The sequence below is a fragment of the Mustelus asterias genome, chromosome 1, assembly GCF_964213995.1.
Source record: "Mustelus asterias chromosome 1, sMusAst1.hap1.1, whole genome shotgun sequence".
NCBI lineage: Eukaryota > Metazoa > Chordata > Chondrichthyes > Carcharhiniformes > Triakidae > Mustelus > Mustelus asterias.
Genome location: NC_135801.1, coordinates 51434659 through 51451012, shown reverse-complemented (window position 1 = coordinate 51451012; position 16354 = coordinate 51434659). Strand labels below are relative to the sequence as shown.

At 45.8% G+C, this 16354-nt stretch overlaps 1 protein-coding gene across 5 annotated transcripts in view; it reads right to left on the bottom strand.

The window, feature by feature from the left end:
• znf827 (zinc finger protein 827) overlaps window positions 1-664 on the bottom strand; it is a 198923-nt gene extending 198259 nt beyond the window's left edge. For 4 of the 5 annotated variants that reach the window (XM_078212193.1, XM_078212220.1, XM_078212211.1 and 1 more), the window contains exon 1: window positions 270-587. In XM_078212193.1, coding sequence (XP_078068319.1) covers window positions 270-315 — 46 coding nt within the window. In that variant the 5' untranslated portion in view covers window positions 316-587. Of the gene's footprint in view, window positions 1-269 lie in introns of all 5 variants that reach the window. The other variant, XM_078212202.1, reaches the window with a different exon arrangement.
• Between the last annotated feature and the right edge of the window lie 15690 nt (window positions 665-16354).

The window sequence follows — 16354 nt, the reverse complement described above, 5'->3', positions numbered from 1 at the left end:
CCAGAGACCTTTCCCTCCCTATCCTCCAGAATTACTCATAATAAATTACTTATTCATTTTTTTTTAATTTATCGAGAACATTAATGAAAAGGTTAAACAGTTTAAATTCCTCTCATCATCACCAACATGGCCGCCCGTTCGGTTCCTATTTGAAATAAGCCCAGAGTGTCTTTGTCAGCTTCACCTCTGTCACCCTCACCCCAGCCTCAACCCCGGCCCCAACCCAGACCCGCGGCGGCCGCTCTCTCACGCTCACTCCCGGCACTTACGCGAATAAGGCAGGCGCTTCGGCTGCTCCTGCTTTCTCCTGGGCATTTTCCTTCCTTCCTCCCCAATTCCTTTTTTTTTAAACCATTTTCTCTTCACATTCTCCTCTTTTTATGCTTTTCTGTGTTTTTGTTGTTGTAAATGCACCCGAGCCAAAGATAATAAATATATATTTTAAAGTGTATGTGACATGTTATGTATGTATATGTACTGCACTGTGTGTGTCTCTTGTGCTATGTCAGCCGCTGGAGGGGCTCCGAGCCGCACACAGGATGCACCTGGCTGGCCAGCCGGCCGTGGCCCCGGTGAGTGAGTGTCTGTGACCGTGTGTGTGAAAGAGAAGGAGGCAGGCAGTGCGAGGCTCTGCTGCTCCAACCCTAACACTAATCTCGAGATCAAAGGGCAAGTGTAGGGACGGCAAGTAAAGGTGCCGCTCGGCTCGCAGGGATACATTCGAGACGAGCTATCCCTTTTGTTTTTGCAATTACAGACCGGAGCAAAATAAAAACATTATTATACATGTATTACAACTAGCATGAAATGTTTGCTACATAAAGTTCACCTTGTTTTGTTTTATTTTTGGGGGGAAGGCAATAATTCATTTTTATTACGTGACTATAATCCGAAAAAAGATAAACTTGTCAAGTCTCTCTATTCTGATATTAAAATTGTAATTCTTTTGCAATAGGTGACTTTGGAAAATAAACACAATTCCTTTATGTTTGGAAAGGATTTGCAATCAGTTTCACCGCTTTAGATCAAAGATCTCAATTATAACATTTTGTGGAGTGCTCTAAGGTTCAATTTCATTAAAAGATTAACAACTTCTAAATGTATAAAGAACTCGTATTATACAAGGTACGTACAACAGTTAGACATGCCGGACCCACTATAATAAGTGATTAAAGGAGTTTCTTCGTCAACAAGTTTCACGCAACATGATTGTGTTTCATTTTAAATTGTAAAATATGTTAATACATAAAGACTAATTACATCATCGGTGAAGACATTTTATAATACAGCAAATAGTCTAATTGCAGCTCTAGCAAAATAACTTTGAGAATATTTTTAAGATGCTACTTATTTATATCTAATACTTGTTCATTTCATTTGGAGATAACGGGCAAATAAATGATAGTAAAAAGATTTTCTGAGCACAATCATTTTCACATTCAGTAATTTATATCCAATTGTTTATTTACTAAATAATATTGAACTAATTAAACAGATGACTTTTTTCACGTTATTGCTCGTTTTCTTTCAAAGTATACATAAATTCATTAGTATGTGGGAAATGTTTAGAACTTGCAAAACTAATATATATCTTTTACCAGAAATAATGAAAGGTGTTTGTTCATCATTCCACAAATAATACCTCGTTTGCTGAATGCTTTTTTTAGATTTGCAGCATCCAGAATATTTTGCTTTTGTAATTATATGAGTAGGAAGCAAAGAAGAAACATGGTGGCTATTTTCACATCCTCAGGATGTTTCAAACCACTTTACCTTTGAAGTGAAGTTGCTGCTGTTTTGTAAGCAAACTCACCATATTTACATCTTTAAACAGCAAATAACCTGTTAACTGTTTTGGTGGAGTCAAGTTGTGAGACTTCACAGTGAGAGACCAGGAGCTGTAGAAGAGTTATTTGGCTGTCAGTGTATGCAAGTCATTAAAAACTGGGTCTACAGGTACAGACACAGTGATCAAAATGCTGAAGGAATGTTGCCCTTTATCTCAAGAGGGTTGGGATACAAATGTCCCCATGTCTCTCCAATCCTTCCAGATAATTCTAACATCCTGAAACTAGCTCCAACGATTATATTATTAACCAACAGAAGCTCAGATTTAAGATTGCACTTGGCATTTTACCATATTAAAGGCATGAAATCATTGAGAGTCAAAGTTTAAAGTAACGAGAGAACTAATTTAACACTTTTTTAAAACTTGAGTAATTGAACAACATAATGTAATAACTCAAGAAGGTAGCAGGGCAGCCACCACCAAAAATGAATTACAGTCTAAACATATTTCAAAGTTGTTTAATTTAAATTATCTGATTGTTTACAATTTCTACTTACTATGTTATTTGTGCAATTAGATTTGTTGGACAATTAGTTTTGTTTTGCACAAAACACAATTTAGAACTGGAGCAGACTGTGGCCATGGAAAAGGCTGCTCCTGACCACCATATGGCCTGTCCTGATCACCACATTTTGAAGGCATACTGTACGTGCATTGGAAGTGTGTAGATTATTGATGTTTAACATTAATTATTGTGATATAGATTTTGGTAGGCGAGGGGAGGGGCGATTAGAACAGTTTGAGGACCAGTGGAGCCATTGGTAGGAATTGAACTGGAAGAATACATTCAGTGACCTTGACCACTTGTGCACCTTTCTCAGGACATATCCATGTCCTTGGTGCCAGACTGTTGGCGTCGATCACTAAGGCACATGCTCCGACTACCTTCTGAGCAGTTGTGAAGTGAAGAGAACCTCTCTCCATCTGTCTACCTCCTGCATCATCAACTCCAACGCAGTATCTAAAAACGAGAGAGCATGGTTTCTTGACCGTTGTGCCATTTTTGGGTTAAAGCTTTCCAATGTTGTCCAATCAGTTTCAGCTCCTGATATGGCCAGAATGCACCTTGCCTTTTAAGATAAGTTTTGCAGATGTAAAAATAGAAAATGCTGGAAATAGCACGTCTGGCAGCATCTGTGGAGAAATAAACAAGAGTTTCAGGTCAAGTGACCTTTTATCAGAACTTTGACCTATTGAGCATTTCGAACTGTAATTGGTACTACTAGCCTCTCATGAACTTACTCGCGCTGCAACATTCCCTCCAATTTTTTTTGGAGTGTGCAGACAATTTGTTTAAGTGCACAACCGCTTTGAATTTGCACGTCCATACACACATGGTAATTTAAGGGGGTCAACATGTGCGCAACCTGTACTTAAAAGGAACTCTGGATCCCCTGCAGAGGCAGGCAGCCAGTCAGCAACATGTTCAGCACTGGGTTGCACACTACAATCTTGGAAATGAGCAGGCATTACGAAGTTTGCATGCCACCTGCATCACTTCAGTTAGGCATAGAATAATTGCATATCCCTATCCCTACCTCTAAATTCAAGTGCTATTCAATTTATTCCCACATCTCATTAGTGCATCCTAGTGATTAAACGTTTACCTATATACTATTTCTAAACCATGCGAGTACCACACTGATAGTGCAGTGAAACAATTTGGAAGGGTTTTCCCAAGATAACCAGTAACAGGAATAGGAATGAGCCATTCAACCTCCTGAACTAGTTCCACCATTCAGTTCGATCATAACTCAATATATGTGCCTTGGTTCATTATCCCTTAATAACCTTAGCAAACAAAATTCTTTCAATCACAAATTTGAAATTTTCAATTGACCTGGTATCAGGTACCTGGTATCTGACTTGTTCTGGAGTCTCCAGCAAAAAAACGTTTTTCTCTATCTACACTATCAAACCCTTTCACCTTAAACATCTCAAATATCTCACCCCTTATTTCCTATACTCAAGGGAATGCAAATTTAGTCCATGCAATCGTACCCTCATAATTTAACTCTTGTAGTCCAAGAATAATTTTGGTGAAGCCACACTGCACCCCCTCCATGCCCAATATATCCTTTCTGAGATCCCCCAGGACAATGCATTCGCCCCCTTTGATGGTGCGGAGATGAGTGGACACTTTCTCGTAGAAAGTCATTTGCTGCAATCCAGCGATTGGGGTGTGGACGTTCAGGAAGTGAATGACCACGCCCCCCTCGCAGACCGTCAGGTGCAGCAATCGGCCTGGCACAGGCTCCTTGACCCCCAAGATCTACGGCTGAAAATGCGGGGCCAACAAGATAGCCACCCCACTGGAGGCGAGTGTGAGTTGGCTCATGTAGACCCTGCCTCGCCACTCCAGGAGCCATCGGACTTCGTCTCCCAGGGTGGTGTGGGTTTCTTGCAGGAAGCACACTGCATACTTCCCGTCCTGGAGGACCGAGAAGTTCTGGAACCTCCGGAGTGGCTCACTACTGCCATTGACGTTGAGGCTGGCTATGGTCACCTTTATATCAGTAGCTTAGTGCGCCCGTAACCATTCACCACTTATCTAATTGTTTGAGGAAGTGGTGGTGCAAGACGTGCCGGTCCACTCCCTCATGAGCCCGGTAAGGAACCCTTGCAACAGGATTGCGCGGACCAGATGAGCGCGCCAGGTTTGACCAACGGTCGAGGGCCAGTTGAACGCTGTCAGGGCGACCAGAGTGTTCTGTTATAAAGTTCCCGTGGGGGGATGAGGGGTGACTTGGTGGGGGGCACAAGGGAGTCCCCTGCCTCACTCCAGGTGGACTCCCAAGCCGTCCCCACCACTGAGCAGCTCTCCTCCTCAGGGCAGTCACCCGCCGACTCCGGGTCTCCCACCGCAGTGCGTACGGCAGGCAGCATGGAGCCACCAACCAGTCCTAGCTCCCCCTTGATCCCACCCCAAGGATCGACGGAGGAGGGGTTCCCCCTGGGCTCCTCCCTTGCTTCTGGGCCCGAGGGTGGCAGAGGTTCAGTCCCCCACTCTGCCCCAGACGCCGGGACACCCCACAAGTCCGGAGAAATCTCCGGTTGGACAGCGGGGGTGCCCAGCATCAGAGGTTGGGACAGAGAGGGGGGGCTTTCCTCACCACCACCACCCAAGGACCCAAACAGCGGGGTGCTGCCGCAGTCCTCCAGCGATCATGAAGTGAACTCCTCTGGGGTGCTAAATTGCACTGGGTGCAACGGAACCACGGGGTCCCGCTCGCACCCGGCCCTGGGGAGTCCCGATTGGGGGACTGTGGCAGCAGGTGTTTAAGTTTTTTCTCTTTCTTGCTGCCCCCGCTCTGGGGGAAAGGCACAAAAATGGGTGGGGGTGGGGCAGGGGACGGTGTGAATGGGGAGAGGGGCATGGGTGCCATCACCTCTTCGCTAGGGGAGGGGGGTGTGGGGCGTCCCACTGATCTTGGAGTGCCCCTCCTCTGAGGTGTAGCACCTTTTCTTGAGGGGCATCCTGCTGGCAGGGGATGCCCCTCACACTCTGCCCCTCTCCCTCTCGCCTCGCCCATTGGGCTTTCCCTTCCCCGGGAGGTGTTTTCCCCGCCGGCTCGGAGTCGCGCGCTCTCTCACGCCCAGAGCTGTGAGCCTGCATCGCCAGGCTCAGCACAGGACGCTGAGGCATCAACAGGCCCAGTTGATTGATTGGGAGGGGAGCGGAGGTGGAGTTTTTCCCCCCGAGCCGGCTGTTGGGGTGACTGGGACTGTGGTTCCATTCCCCCCCCCCCCCTCTGCTTTCTTTTCTTTTTCGTGGTCTTCTGGCCATGCGGACACTCCGCTCCCTCCCCGCCAGCAGCCAAAGTGGCAGCAGCTGCCGATGTGGCCTCCCTGCAAGGGGAGGCAGTTGGTACTTCGCTGGGGTGGAGGGGGCTATGGTACCAGTTGCGGTTGCCTTGGGGTTGAGGTCAGCAGCCTGTAGGCAGGGTAGTTCTTTCTAACATGCCCCACCTCCTTACAGGCATGCCACCGCACGCCATCCACAGACCAGAAGACCTGGTACAACACCCTGTCGAAGGGGACATTGAAGCCCCCTTCCAGGCACTCCTCCCGGGCCAGGCGGATGAAAATCTGGCGCCGGAAGGAGTAAATGTGCTGGAGGGCGAGGTCCTGAAGGCCGAGCGGGATCGGGGTCACCCCGGACTTGATCTCCCCCAGTAGATGGAGGTGAGAGAGGAGGAGCTCTACGGGGATAAAGGGCGGGACGTTTGATAAAATGACCCTTTGGGCAGTGGCCTCCAGAGGGTCCACCGCCAGCAAAGTCCTGCCTGCTGTGAGCCCCTTTCCCACTCTGCCTTCAGGATGTGGCTTTGCCATACATTTCTGAGCCGTGACAATGGTTGAGGGTCCGACAACCCTCACGCAGGCCTTGATCGTCATGTCGGGGTGGGCATAGCACTTGACCCCAAGTTGTTTTGTAATGAGGCCAAATGGTGGCAGGGCCTTGGGAGCGGTGGGGGCCTTTGATGCCACTACTCCTGCATACGTGGGCCTGGAAAGCCATGCCACTGGTGATGATGGCACTGTTGCCATTATATCTTGGGTGCTACGCCCACCCCGAGACTGTTTTTTTTTCCCCGGGGGGATGCAGGGTGGATTGGGTGGGAGCCTCTCTGACTTTTATGGGTGGCACAGAGAGGGGGTAAAGAGGGAAGGGATGGTTGGGGGGGGGGGGTGGTTCTCTGCCCAGGTGTTGGGGGGTTCAGAGAGAGAATGAGGGAGGGTGGGGTGAGTGTGGGCGTTGGTGCCCACTCCCTGGTTTCAGAGAGGGAGGGGGGATGGAGGAGCAGGAGGGAGGATGAGGGATAGGGCACTGAGGTGGGCTAGTGCCCCAGGACAGGAGGAAAGGGGGTGGTGCCAGTGTTAGGGACAGCAGCAGTGGGTGGAGGGACTTCAGGTCTTCAGCCCGAGAGCCTAACAAAGAATCCAGTTATATCTTCACCCCCCCACCCCTATAGATGGAAAATGCTTTTTTTTCTTCCTCATCCCCTCCTTTTCAGGTACAGACCTTGGTTGGGTTGGGGCACCAGCCCAACAACTCAGTCCTTTGGTGTTCTTTTTGTCCCTCAATGGATCCCGTCCTCCCTCCTGCAGATGGAGTTGGGCCCAAGGTCTCTCTCTCTCTCTCTCTATCCAAGGAGAGAGCACTCCCCGGTGGCTGAAGGCTCAGGGCGGTGGTCTTTCCTCCTTCAAACCCTCCGCAATAAGTCTTCAGAGGCAGCCGTCCCTTCACCAAAATCCCTTTCAGATTTGGGAATAGCAGGCTTATCCTGGTGCGGAGTTGTCTGCCCACGAGCAGTTGGGGCGGCACGGTAGCACAGTGGTTAGCACTGCTGCTTCACAGATCCAGGGACCTGGGTTCGATTCCCGGCTTGGGTCACTGTCTGTGTGGAGTTTGCACATTCTCCTCGTGTCTGCGTGGGTTTCCTCCGGGTGCTCTGGTTTCCTCCCACAGTCCAAAGATGTGCGGGTTAGGTTGATTGGCCATGCTAAAATTGCCCCTTAGTGTCCTGAGATGCGTAGATTAGAGGGATTAGCGGGTAAAATATGTAGGGATATGGGGGTCGGGCCTGGGTGGGATTGTGGTCGGTGCAGACTCGATGGGCCGAATGGCCTCTTTCTGTACTGTAGGGTTTCTATGATTCTATGATTCTGCTGGTGCAATTCCTGTGGTGACGTATGGGGTTGTCCTGTAGTCAAGCAACCAGTGGGAAAGTTTGGTGCCTATGGACTCCACTGGCTGTTTCTTTAACCCATTTTTTAAAGTCTGGACAGCTTTCTCTGCGAGCCCATTCGACACTGGGTGATACGGTGATGTCCTGATGTGTCAAATTCCATTCGACTTCATCAATCTGGTGAATTCTTGACTGGTGAAAGCCGATCCATTGTCCGAGAATTCCATGTGTTGAAAACGAGGCGTGCAGCTTCTCAACGGTTGTTGTTGTGTTTGCCGAATTCACCTTGTAGATGTCCAACCATTTTGAGTGGGCGTCTACTATTATCAAGAATATGGAATCCATAAATGAACCTACAAAATCAACGTCCAATTGAGTCCATAGTTTATCAGGCCATTTCCCCGGGTGCAGCAGGAACGTTCTGCCCTTGTTGACATTCCTGGCACCAACTCACCAATGCCGCTATATCTGCGTCCAAGCCCAGCCACCAGACATAGCTTCTGGTTCGCATCTTCATCTTGGAATCTCCTGGGTGCCCATGATGTAATTCAGCCAGTATGGCCCGACAGCTCTGACTTTTGACTATGACCCATGCCCTCCATAGCAGTATCCTGTCTTCTATGGTAATCTTCTCTGTTCTGCTCCAGTAGGGGTGGAATTGTGGTTGGACTGTTCTTTCCATTTCCCCTGTTGGTACCAGGTGTTTTACTTCTGCTCGTACCGGGTCCTTTTGTGTCCACAGGAGTATGTTGTGTGGGGCCACTGGGAGGGTATCCAGAAAATTCAGCGTCATCATCGTTTCTTCTACTCTGGTACGAACGGTGGGGTGTATGGTAATGGTAGCCTCCTTAAGGCATCAGCATTTGCCACCCGAGTTCCCGGCCAGTGCTCCAGCTGATACTGGTATGCTGCCAGTAATAATGCCCAGCACTGGATCTGGGTGATGATATTGGTGGCACTGCTTTGTTCTCTTTGAGCAAACCCAGCAACGGTTTGTAATCAGTGATGATCGTGAATTTCCACCCAAATAGGTACTGGTGGAATTTCTTTACTGCAAAAATTACAGTCCTTCCTTTTCATACTTCCGTTCCGCTATTGCTAGGGTTCTGGATGCATATGCTATAGGCCATTCCTTTCATTTTGCCATACATGTGCCAGAGCTGCACCAACGCTGTATGGAGACGCATCGCAAGTGAGCACCAACTCTTTCCTGGGGTCATAATATGCAAAAACATTTGCTGAAGAGAGCTGCTGTTTGATTATCTTAAAGGACCAGTCTTGGTGGGCAGACCATTCCCAGGCTTGCCTCTGTTTTAGTGCTGATGTAGGGGATCCAAGATGGAGGCCCTGTTTTGTATGAATTTTCCAAAATACATCACCAGCCCTAAAAATGACCGTAACTCCTGGACTGTGGTGGGGTTGAGGCATCTTTGATTGCCCGCACCCGATCGTCCAGAGGATATAGGCCTGACATATCGACTTTGTAGCCCAGATAGGTTACTCGCGGTACTAATAAAACACATTTCTCCTTCTAAGCGCACACCTGCTGCTGAAAACCTTCTAAGGACTTCCTCCAGGTTCTGCAGGTATTCTGCCCTCGTTTTCCCGGTGATAAGGACATCGTCCAGGTAAATGGCGACCCTTATATATGTTCTCCATTGTTCTCTGAAATATCGCACAGGCTGACGATACCCCAAAGGGTAATCTTGTATATTGAGAAAGGCTCTTCAGTGTGTTGATTGTGGAAAATGTTTATGAATCTTCGTCCAGCTTCAGCTGTAGGTATGCATGACTCATGTCTAGTTTAGAGAATAAGAGTCCTCCTGCCAGTTTTGCGTATAGATCCTCAATTCGGGGGAATTTGGCATTTATCAAGTTGTGAGTAGCGATTTATTGTCTGTTTAAAATCTCCACAAAGACGAACCGAGCTGTCTGGCTTTAGAGCAGGCACCACAGGGTGCCGGCCATTCCGCAAACTGGACCGGTTTTATTATGCTTTCACGTTCCAACCTTTTGATTTCCGTGTCCACCTTTTCCCTTAATGTGAATGAACAAAGAACAAAGAACAATACAGCACAGGAACAGGCCCTTTGGCCCTCCAAGCCTGCACCAATCATGTGTTCCTAACTAGACCATCCATTTGTATCCCTCTATTCCCAGACTGTTCATGTGGCTATCTAGATAAGTCTTAAATGATCCTAGCGTGTCTGCCTCAACCACCTTGCTTGGTAGTACATTCCAGGCCCCTACCACCCTCTGTGTAAAATATGTCCCCCGCATATCTGTATTGAACCTTGCCCCCCTTACCTTGAACATGTGACCCCTTGACTTTGTCATTTCCGACCTGGGAAAAAGCTTCCAACTGTTCACCCTATCTATGCACTTCATAATTTTATAAACTTCTATTAGGTCGCCCCTCAACCTTCGTCTTTCCAGAGAGAACAACCCCAGTCTACTCAATCTCACCTCATAGCTAAGACCCTCCATACCAGGCAACATCCTGGTAAACCTTTTCTGCACTCTCTCCAAAGCCTCCACGTCCTTCTGGTCGTGTGGCGACCAGAACTGGACGCAGTATTCCAAATGTGGCCTAACCAACATTCTATATAACTGCAACATCATATGCCAACTTTTATACTCTATGCCCCGTCCAATAAAGTCAAGCATGCCATATGCCTTCTTCACCACCTTTTCCACCTGTGTTGCCACCTTTAAGGATCTGTGGACTTGTACACCCAGATCCCTCTGTGTGTCTATACTCCTGATGGTTCTACCATTTATTGTATAGCTCCCCCCTGCATTACATCTACCGAAATGCATCACTTTGCATTTATCTGGATTAAATTCCATCTGCCATTTCTCTGCCCAATTTTCCAGCCTAGCTATATCCTGCTGTATTCTCTGACAATGTTCATCACTATCCGCAACTCCAGCAATCTTTGTGTCGTCCGCAAACTTACTAATCAGAGCAGCTACATCTTCTTCCAAATCATTTATATATATCACAAACAGCAGAGGTCCCAGTACAGAGCCCTGCGGGACACCACTAGTCACAGACCTCCAATCAGAAAAGGACCCCTCCACTGCTACCCTCTGTCTTCTATGGCCAAGCTAGTTCTGTACCCATCTAGCTAGTTCACCTTTGATCCCGTGAGATTTAACCTTTTGCACCAGCCTGCCATGAGGGACCTTGTCAAATGCTTTACTAAAATCCATGTAGATGACATCCACGGCCCTTCCCTCGTCAATCATTTTTGTCACCTCCTCAAAAAACTCAACCAAATTTGTGAGGCACGACCTCCCTCGTACAAAATGGTACTGGCCGGGCCTTGCAAAATTTGGGGACTGCCTCCAGATCGACATGTAATGTCGCTTTTGCTCCTTTAATTGTTCCTTGCCCTTCCAGGTATTTGGGCGGCACGGTAGTACAGTGGTTAGCACTGCTGCCTCACAGCACCAGGTACCCGGGTTTGATTCCCGACTTAGGTCACTGCCTGTGTGGAATTTGCACATTCTCCCCATGTCTTCGTGGATTTCCTCCGGGTGCTCGGGTTTCCTCCCACAGTCCAAAGATATACGACTTAGGTGGATTGGCCATGCCAGATTGCCCCTTTGTGTCAGGGGTACTAACTAGGGTAAATGCATGGGGTTATGGGGATAGGGCCTGCATGGGATTGTGGTTGGTGGGGACTTGATGGGCCGAATGGCTTCCTTCTGTACTGTAGGATTCTATGATTCTACTTGAGCAGGACTTCGCTCAAGCGACCATCTTCTAACTGAAAAATGTTTACCCAGTCTAGTTGAATCTCCTTCAGCCAATTTCGTCCCAATAGGTGGTTCTGAACCTTCCACCACCATCAATGGTAGCCTAAACAGTTGCTTTCCATAAGCAACAGGCATATGGGTTGTGCCCAACACTCTCACTGGATTCCCTGTATAAGCCCTCAGTCTTGCTGAAGTCTTGGTTAGAGACAAGGATTGGAGTCCAATGCGAATTTTGTTAAACACTGTTTTCCCTACCATGAATATGGTTGTGCCTGTGTCGACCTCCATTAATATTGGACGTCCGTTCAGTCTTATTGATAATTTAGTAGATTCCGATTTGGTCATTGCTACGCAAAGTAGTTGTTCCTTGTCGAGAGTAGTTGGAGCTCCCAGGGTGTGCATTCTCCTGTACCCCAGCCTATGTGTCATTTCCAAAATATCGGTTTTGGCATTTTGTTTTCTTCTCTGACTCCGGATACTGGCAACAGTTGCAATATCTTGCCGTGCAGGATTCTGCAGGGGCTGCTGTGTGTCTAGTCCTAATTCACCCTTGTTTAGGAGAGGCTGTGTGGGCAGACCTGAGTTCCCTTGTATCTGAATCTTTCCTGAGGGTAGCTATATAGTTGCCTGCCCTGCAGTGGTGGTCCCTTAACTCAGTTGCACTGGTATGGGCGTCTACCTCCATTGGAACACCATGTAACTCTTGTGCCCTGTTCACCACTTTTTCCAAGGACAAAGCCAGCTGTAATGCTTGTTTGCAGTCCAGCTGGGCCTCCACCAACAGACATTTTTATATAGTCATATTATTGATTCCGCACACCAATCGGTCTCGGAGCATCTCATTTAACGGCAATCTGAATTTGCAAGCCTCTGCTAATCTCCTTAATCTCATCAAGAAACTAGTGACTGATTCCCCTGTCTCTCGGAATGCTGAGTAAAACCGGTACATTCACAGGATCAGAGGTGGCTTAGGGTCATAATACTCTTTTACTAAGTCTGTCAATTCCTGGAAGGTTTTTGTGTCCGGTGCCTCCAGAAAGGTTAAACTGCATATAACAGTGAAAACTGATGGTCCACAAGGGGTTAGCAAAATAACTTTTCATCTGAGACTATGTCATTAGCTCTGAAGAAATAACTCATCCGTTCTACATATTGGGTCCAGTCTTCCACAGCAGTGTCAAAAGAATCCAATTTCCCGAATAGAGGCATGTTTGCCAGGCAATGGCTTACCCCCAACATGTAGCGGTTGATGGCAAACAAGTTCCTTCAGGTCATTCCTTTTTCCTCATCGCCACTGTAACAAGTCTTCGGAGGCAGAAGCCCCTTCATCAAAATCCCTTTATTTATAAACTCTAACAGCAGTACACAGAGTGCTAGTAGTTAGCAGTCTATGTCTGGGGATGTCAGAGGAACTGATACTCCTGGTTAAGTACAAGGCAAAGACTCCCTGATTAGCCCATCAATTGGATCCTTAATCAGGGAGTTCTGGGCGGTAAGGACCATGGTCGACCTTGCCAGCCTGCCATGAATTGAGGCCCTTAAATGGCCAACTAATGACCACTTAAGGACCTCATCCCGCCGCCACTGGTATTAACTCTTTTGTAGGCAGTTCTGTCGCCATGCAGCAGGCACGACAGATAAAACTGCGAGCCCAGTTTTACACCTCCGAGGATGGTCACTCAATCAAAAGCACTGAGTGTTTGATTGAGGGACTGGACATTGAGAAGGGGGTCCTACCGAGAGCCAAGGCCCTGTCCTTGCTGCCATCCCCTTGGCCCCCTCTCCCTGTGACACCCAGCCTCCTAATTCCCACCTCCCATATTACTTATCTGTGGCCAGTGTAGCTTCACAATTCTGGGACTCATGTGCCTGTTCTTCCAGGAGCAACCATGGCCTCTCCAGTGATCTGCTGAACACAGGAGCTCCTCTTGGCTGACAGTTCTTGGTAAGTGACACTTCCATCCCTGGGGTCTTGATACCAGGGGAAAATCTGCCGCTGGCCTCACCACTGCTGTTTTGGTATGTGTTTTGACGGGCCTTCCTCAGAAGCAGCAGCACAGGTCTCCCACTAGCTTTCCAGCCTGAAGCCTAAACAAGATTCCGCCCATAATCTGCTGTTCACAAACAGAGCTTTGTTTCACTGTTGAATGTTTCGTATTTCTTTTGCAGTCATGCTTATGAAAGGAAATTAACTCATAGTGGAATTGCCTTCTGTAGGTATGTTTATAAATAGAATATTTTATAAGTAGTGCTACCTTCATAGAGCTTCACCTACAAGGTCATGCCAATTGTGCAGCTCACGAAGCAAAGGCTGAGGCCATGTTCAGGTACAACTGAAAATTCGTTACAATTCTAGGTATTTCCTAACAATTTTTATTTATGTTCACTGCAAAAGGCAGCTTCCAAAGTATTCCACTTAAAACACAACACAACTTACTGCATGCAATTAGTGGGTTTTAGCATGCTTTGGAGCAAACACATAATTCTTTTATTAGAAAACCATACTGATTTTTGTATTTATTGCCCACCACATGCTCCTTATTTCTCCAAGAGGTGAGGTAGACCAAATTTGCAGGCTAATTATGGAATATTTATTGCAAGAAAGGAAACAAATAAAATAAGCAGATAAGAAATTATTAGTACAATGTGTCTGAGTCCAAAATCATGAATAACTTTAAGATTGCATTTTACTGAGTCCTTTAGGTGGACCTTTTATATAAGCGTACACCTCTACAGCCACACTGTTTTGTCTCACCGAAGCAATATGGCAATACAGTTCATTTTATTGAATTGAAAGAAATGAATACTTTCATTTGGATTTCAGCCTGAGGGCCATTGGATACAGAACTGTCGCTTGAAACTGATCAAACATTCAATGAATATTTGGAGTGCTAGACACATCTGATGAGTAAACGTTTGTACCTCATCTAGGGCTTGCTTATCCAGGAACTGATAAATGTTGCAACACATGTTCTTAAATAATTAATTACCTGATCAAATAATCTAGTATCACTATTCATAGACAGTCTGGTCCAATTCTCAGCAGGTGGTCCCATCAGTTTCAGAAAGAAGCTGAGTTAATTTAAAATCATTCATATACTCTTATTTTAAAACCTATATAATGTCACAATTTAATAATATGCAGTGGCATGGAGGTCAGTTTCTGTTAGGTTTTGGTTTCATACCATATATCTTTACTTGGACTCATCATTAGTGGCAGTCTCATAAGTGAATAAGCAGACTACATGTTCCCAGCGAAGCAGAGTGCAACTTCACCTGCTCAACACCTGGAAAGTATAGCAAGAACCAAGGGTCGAACAGAGAACTCATGCTATGCTCACTTGAACATTATATCTTTGGAATGTAGAAACATGTATGCTCCATTCAACCATGCTGTCTCTAAAGCAACTCACAATATTTTGTGAACATTAAATAGGGAAGTGAACAATATCCAGTGAACACTGGATGTTACTATTTTCCTCAAATTGCCATTAGGAAGCAAGGTGCTTTTCCTTTGCTAAAGATCAATATTAAACCAATCCTTTAAATATAGTTGCTTACTTTTTATGTGGCTACCTCTAGACTTTGGATTAATTTTATAACTCATAGCTACAGATTAATTGTTGATTTCAGGCAATACCAGCAATAGACACAGCTCCAAATACATAGACAGTGGTTAGGAGTTTTCTAGTAGTGGGGGTACACAAATATCCAGGGTGGTGTGTGAAGTTTACTGGATGGTAGCACTCCTAGCTCCTTTAAGTCCACAGTCAACACTATAAAAGTACTCACTCACCTTACATATTTAGCCCTTCTCACCTCCTTTCAGCTGATGGGTTTCCCAAAACCTGTCAGAAATTAGTTAAAAATAGAATGACTATTAAAATAAAGGCACTCAGCTTCACTTAAATGTGCAAATGATCTATCCACCTCCTATGAGTAAATAAGCTGCCCTTGTAATGTTTTTGGTCCTGGTATCTTTCAAGATCAAGCAGTACACAAGTAGATAGGTGCCAACCTGAAAAATAACGGCACACAGTAAACTCTGACACATGTATATAGTTTTAAGAAATGAAATGTAACGGAATGTAATGTTTTTGTAAATGAGCATGGTATTGTACTGTAAAAATGATTCGTTTTTGCACTGTTTATGACTTTTGGATCTGTAATTTTGCAATGTTTTATCGGAGAGTTTTTTTTTGTGAATAAAGTATATTTTTGAAATTAAAAAAAAGTACACAAGTAGACACAGGAGAAGATTGCAACTGTTCTTTATTGCTGTCTCAGTATAACTAATGCGAAAATATCTAGATGGATCCTGTGATCCCACAATGCACTGGCTTCCAAAGTACAGCAAGCCAGAAAAAAATACTAGATGTAACAAGCTCATTCAACCTCCATCAAACAGTAAGTGGCTGGCTTGGAGACACATTCTAGTTCCATTTTCCTGTTCCAGATTTTGCACTCTCACACAATATTTTATTCTTTGACACAAATTTAGCCCACCCATTTTTTGGGAGTCTTTTGTCAGAATAGATAGAACACTGAATAAGACCACTGATTCCTCACAATGCAATGACTACCGTTTGGTGGCTTGGACATCCATCATTATGAAGTTCTTCGAAAGGTTAATTATGGCACGCATCAATTCTGGCCTACTGTGAAGTTGTACGAACTAAGTAAGGACATGATGGGAAAATTGGTCAACTATTTGTTACAATATAAAGAACGGCTGACCAAAGCTATTTCAAAATGTCAGATCCCTGTAAGAGTTAATAAGGCTGTATGAGTAAATAAAAGAAGATAAGGTCAGGGAGGAAGGAGTCACTGACCTTCTTCTGTTCCATCAAAGGACAAGATAAGGGTATGAATAATGAGACACAGAGTTCTCGGAGGTCAGCAAGTTAAAACATGATTAATGATATTGCTTATGATTCTATTACTAATTGAATTCCTGAATATGCTCTGGTCACGAAAACTGATAATGATTATGTATAAATACTGAACTGTTTCTCTGTGTAATTGCGGACTTGTGGAAGAATCAGCA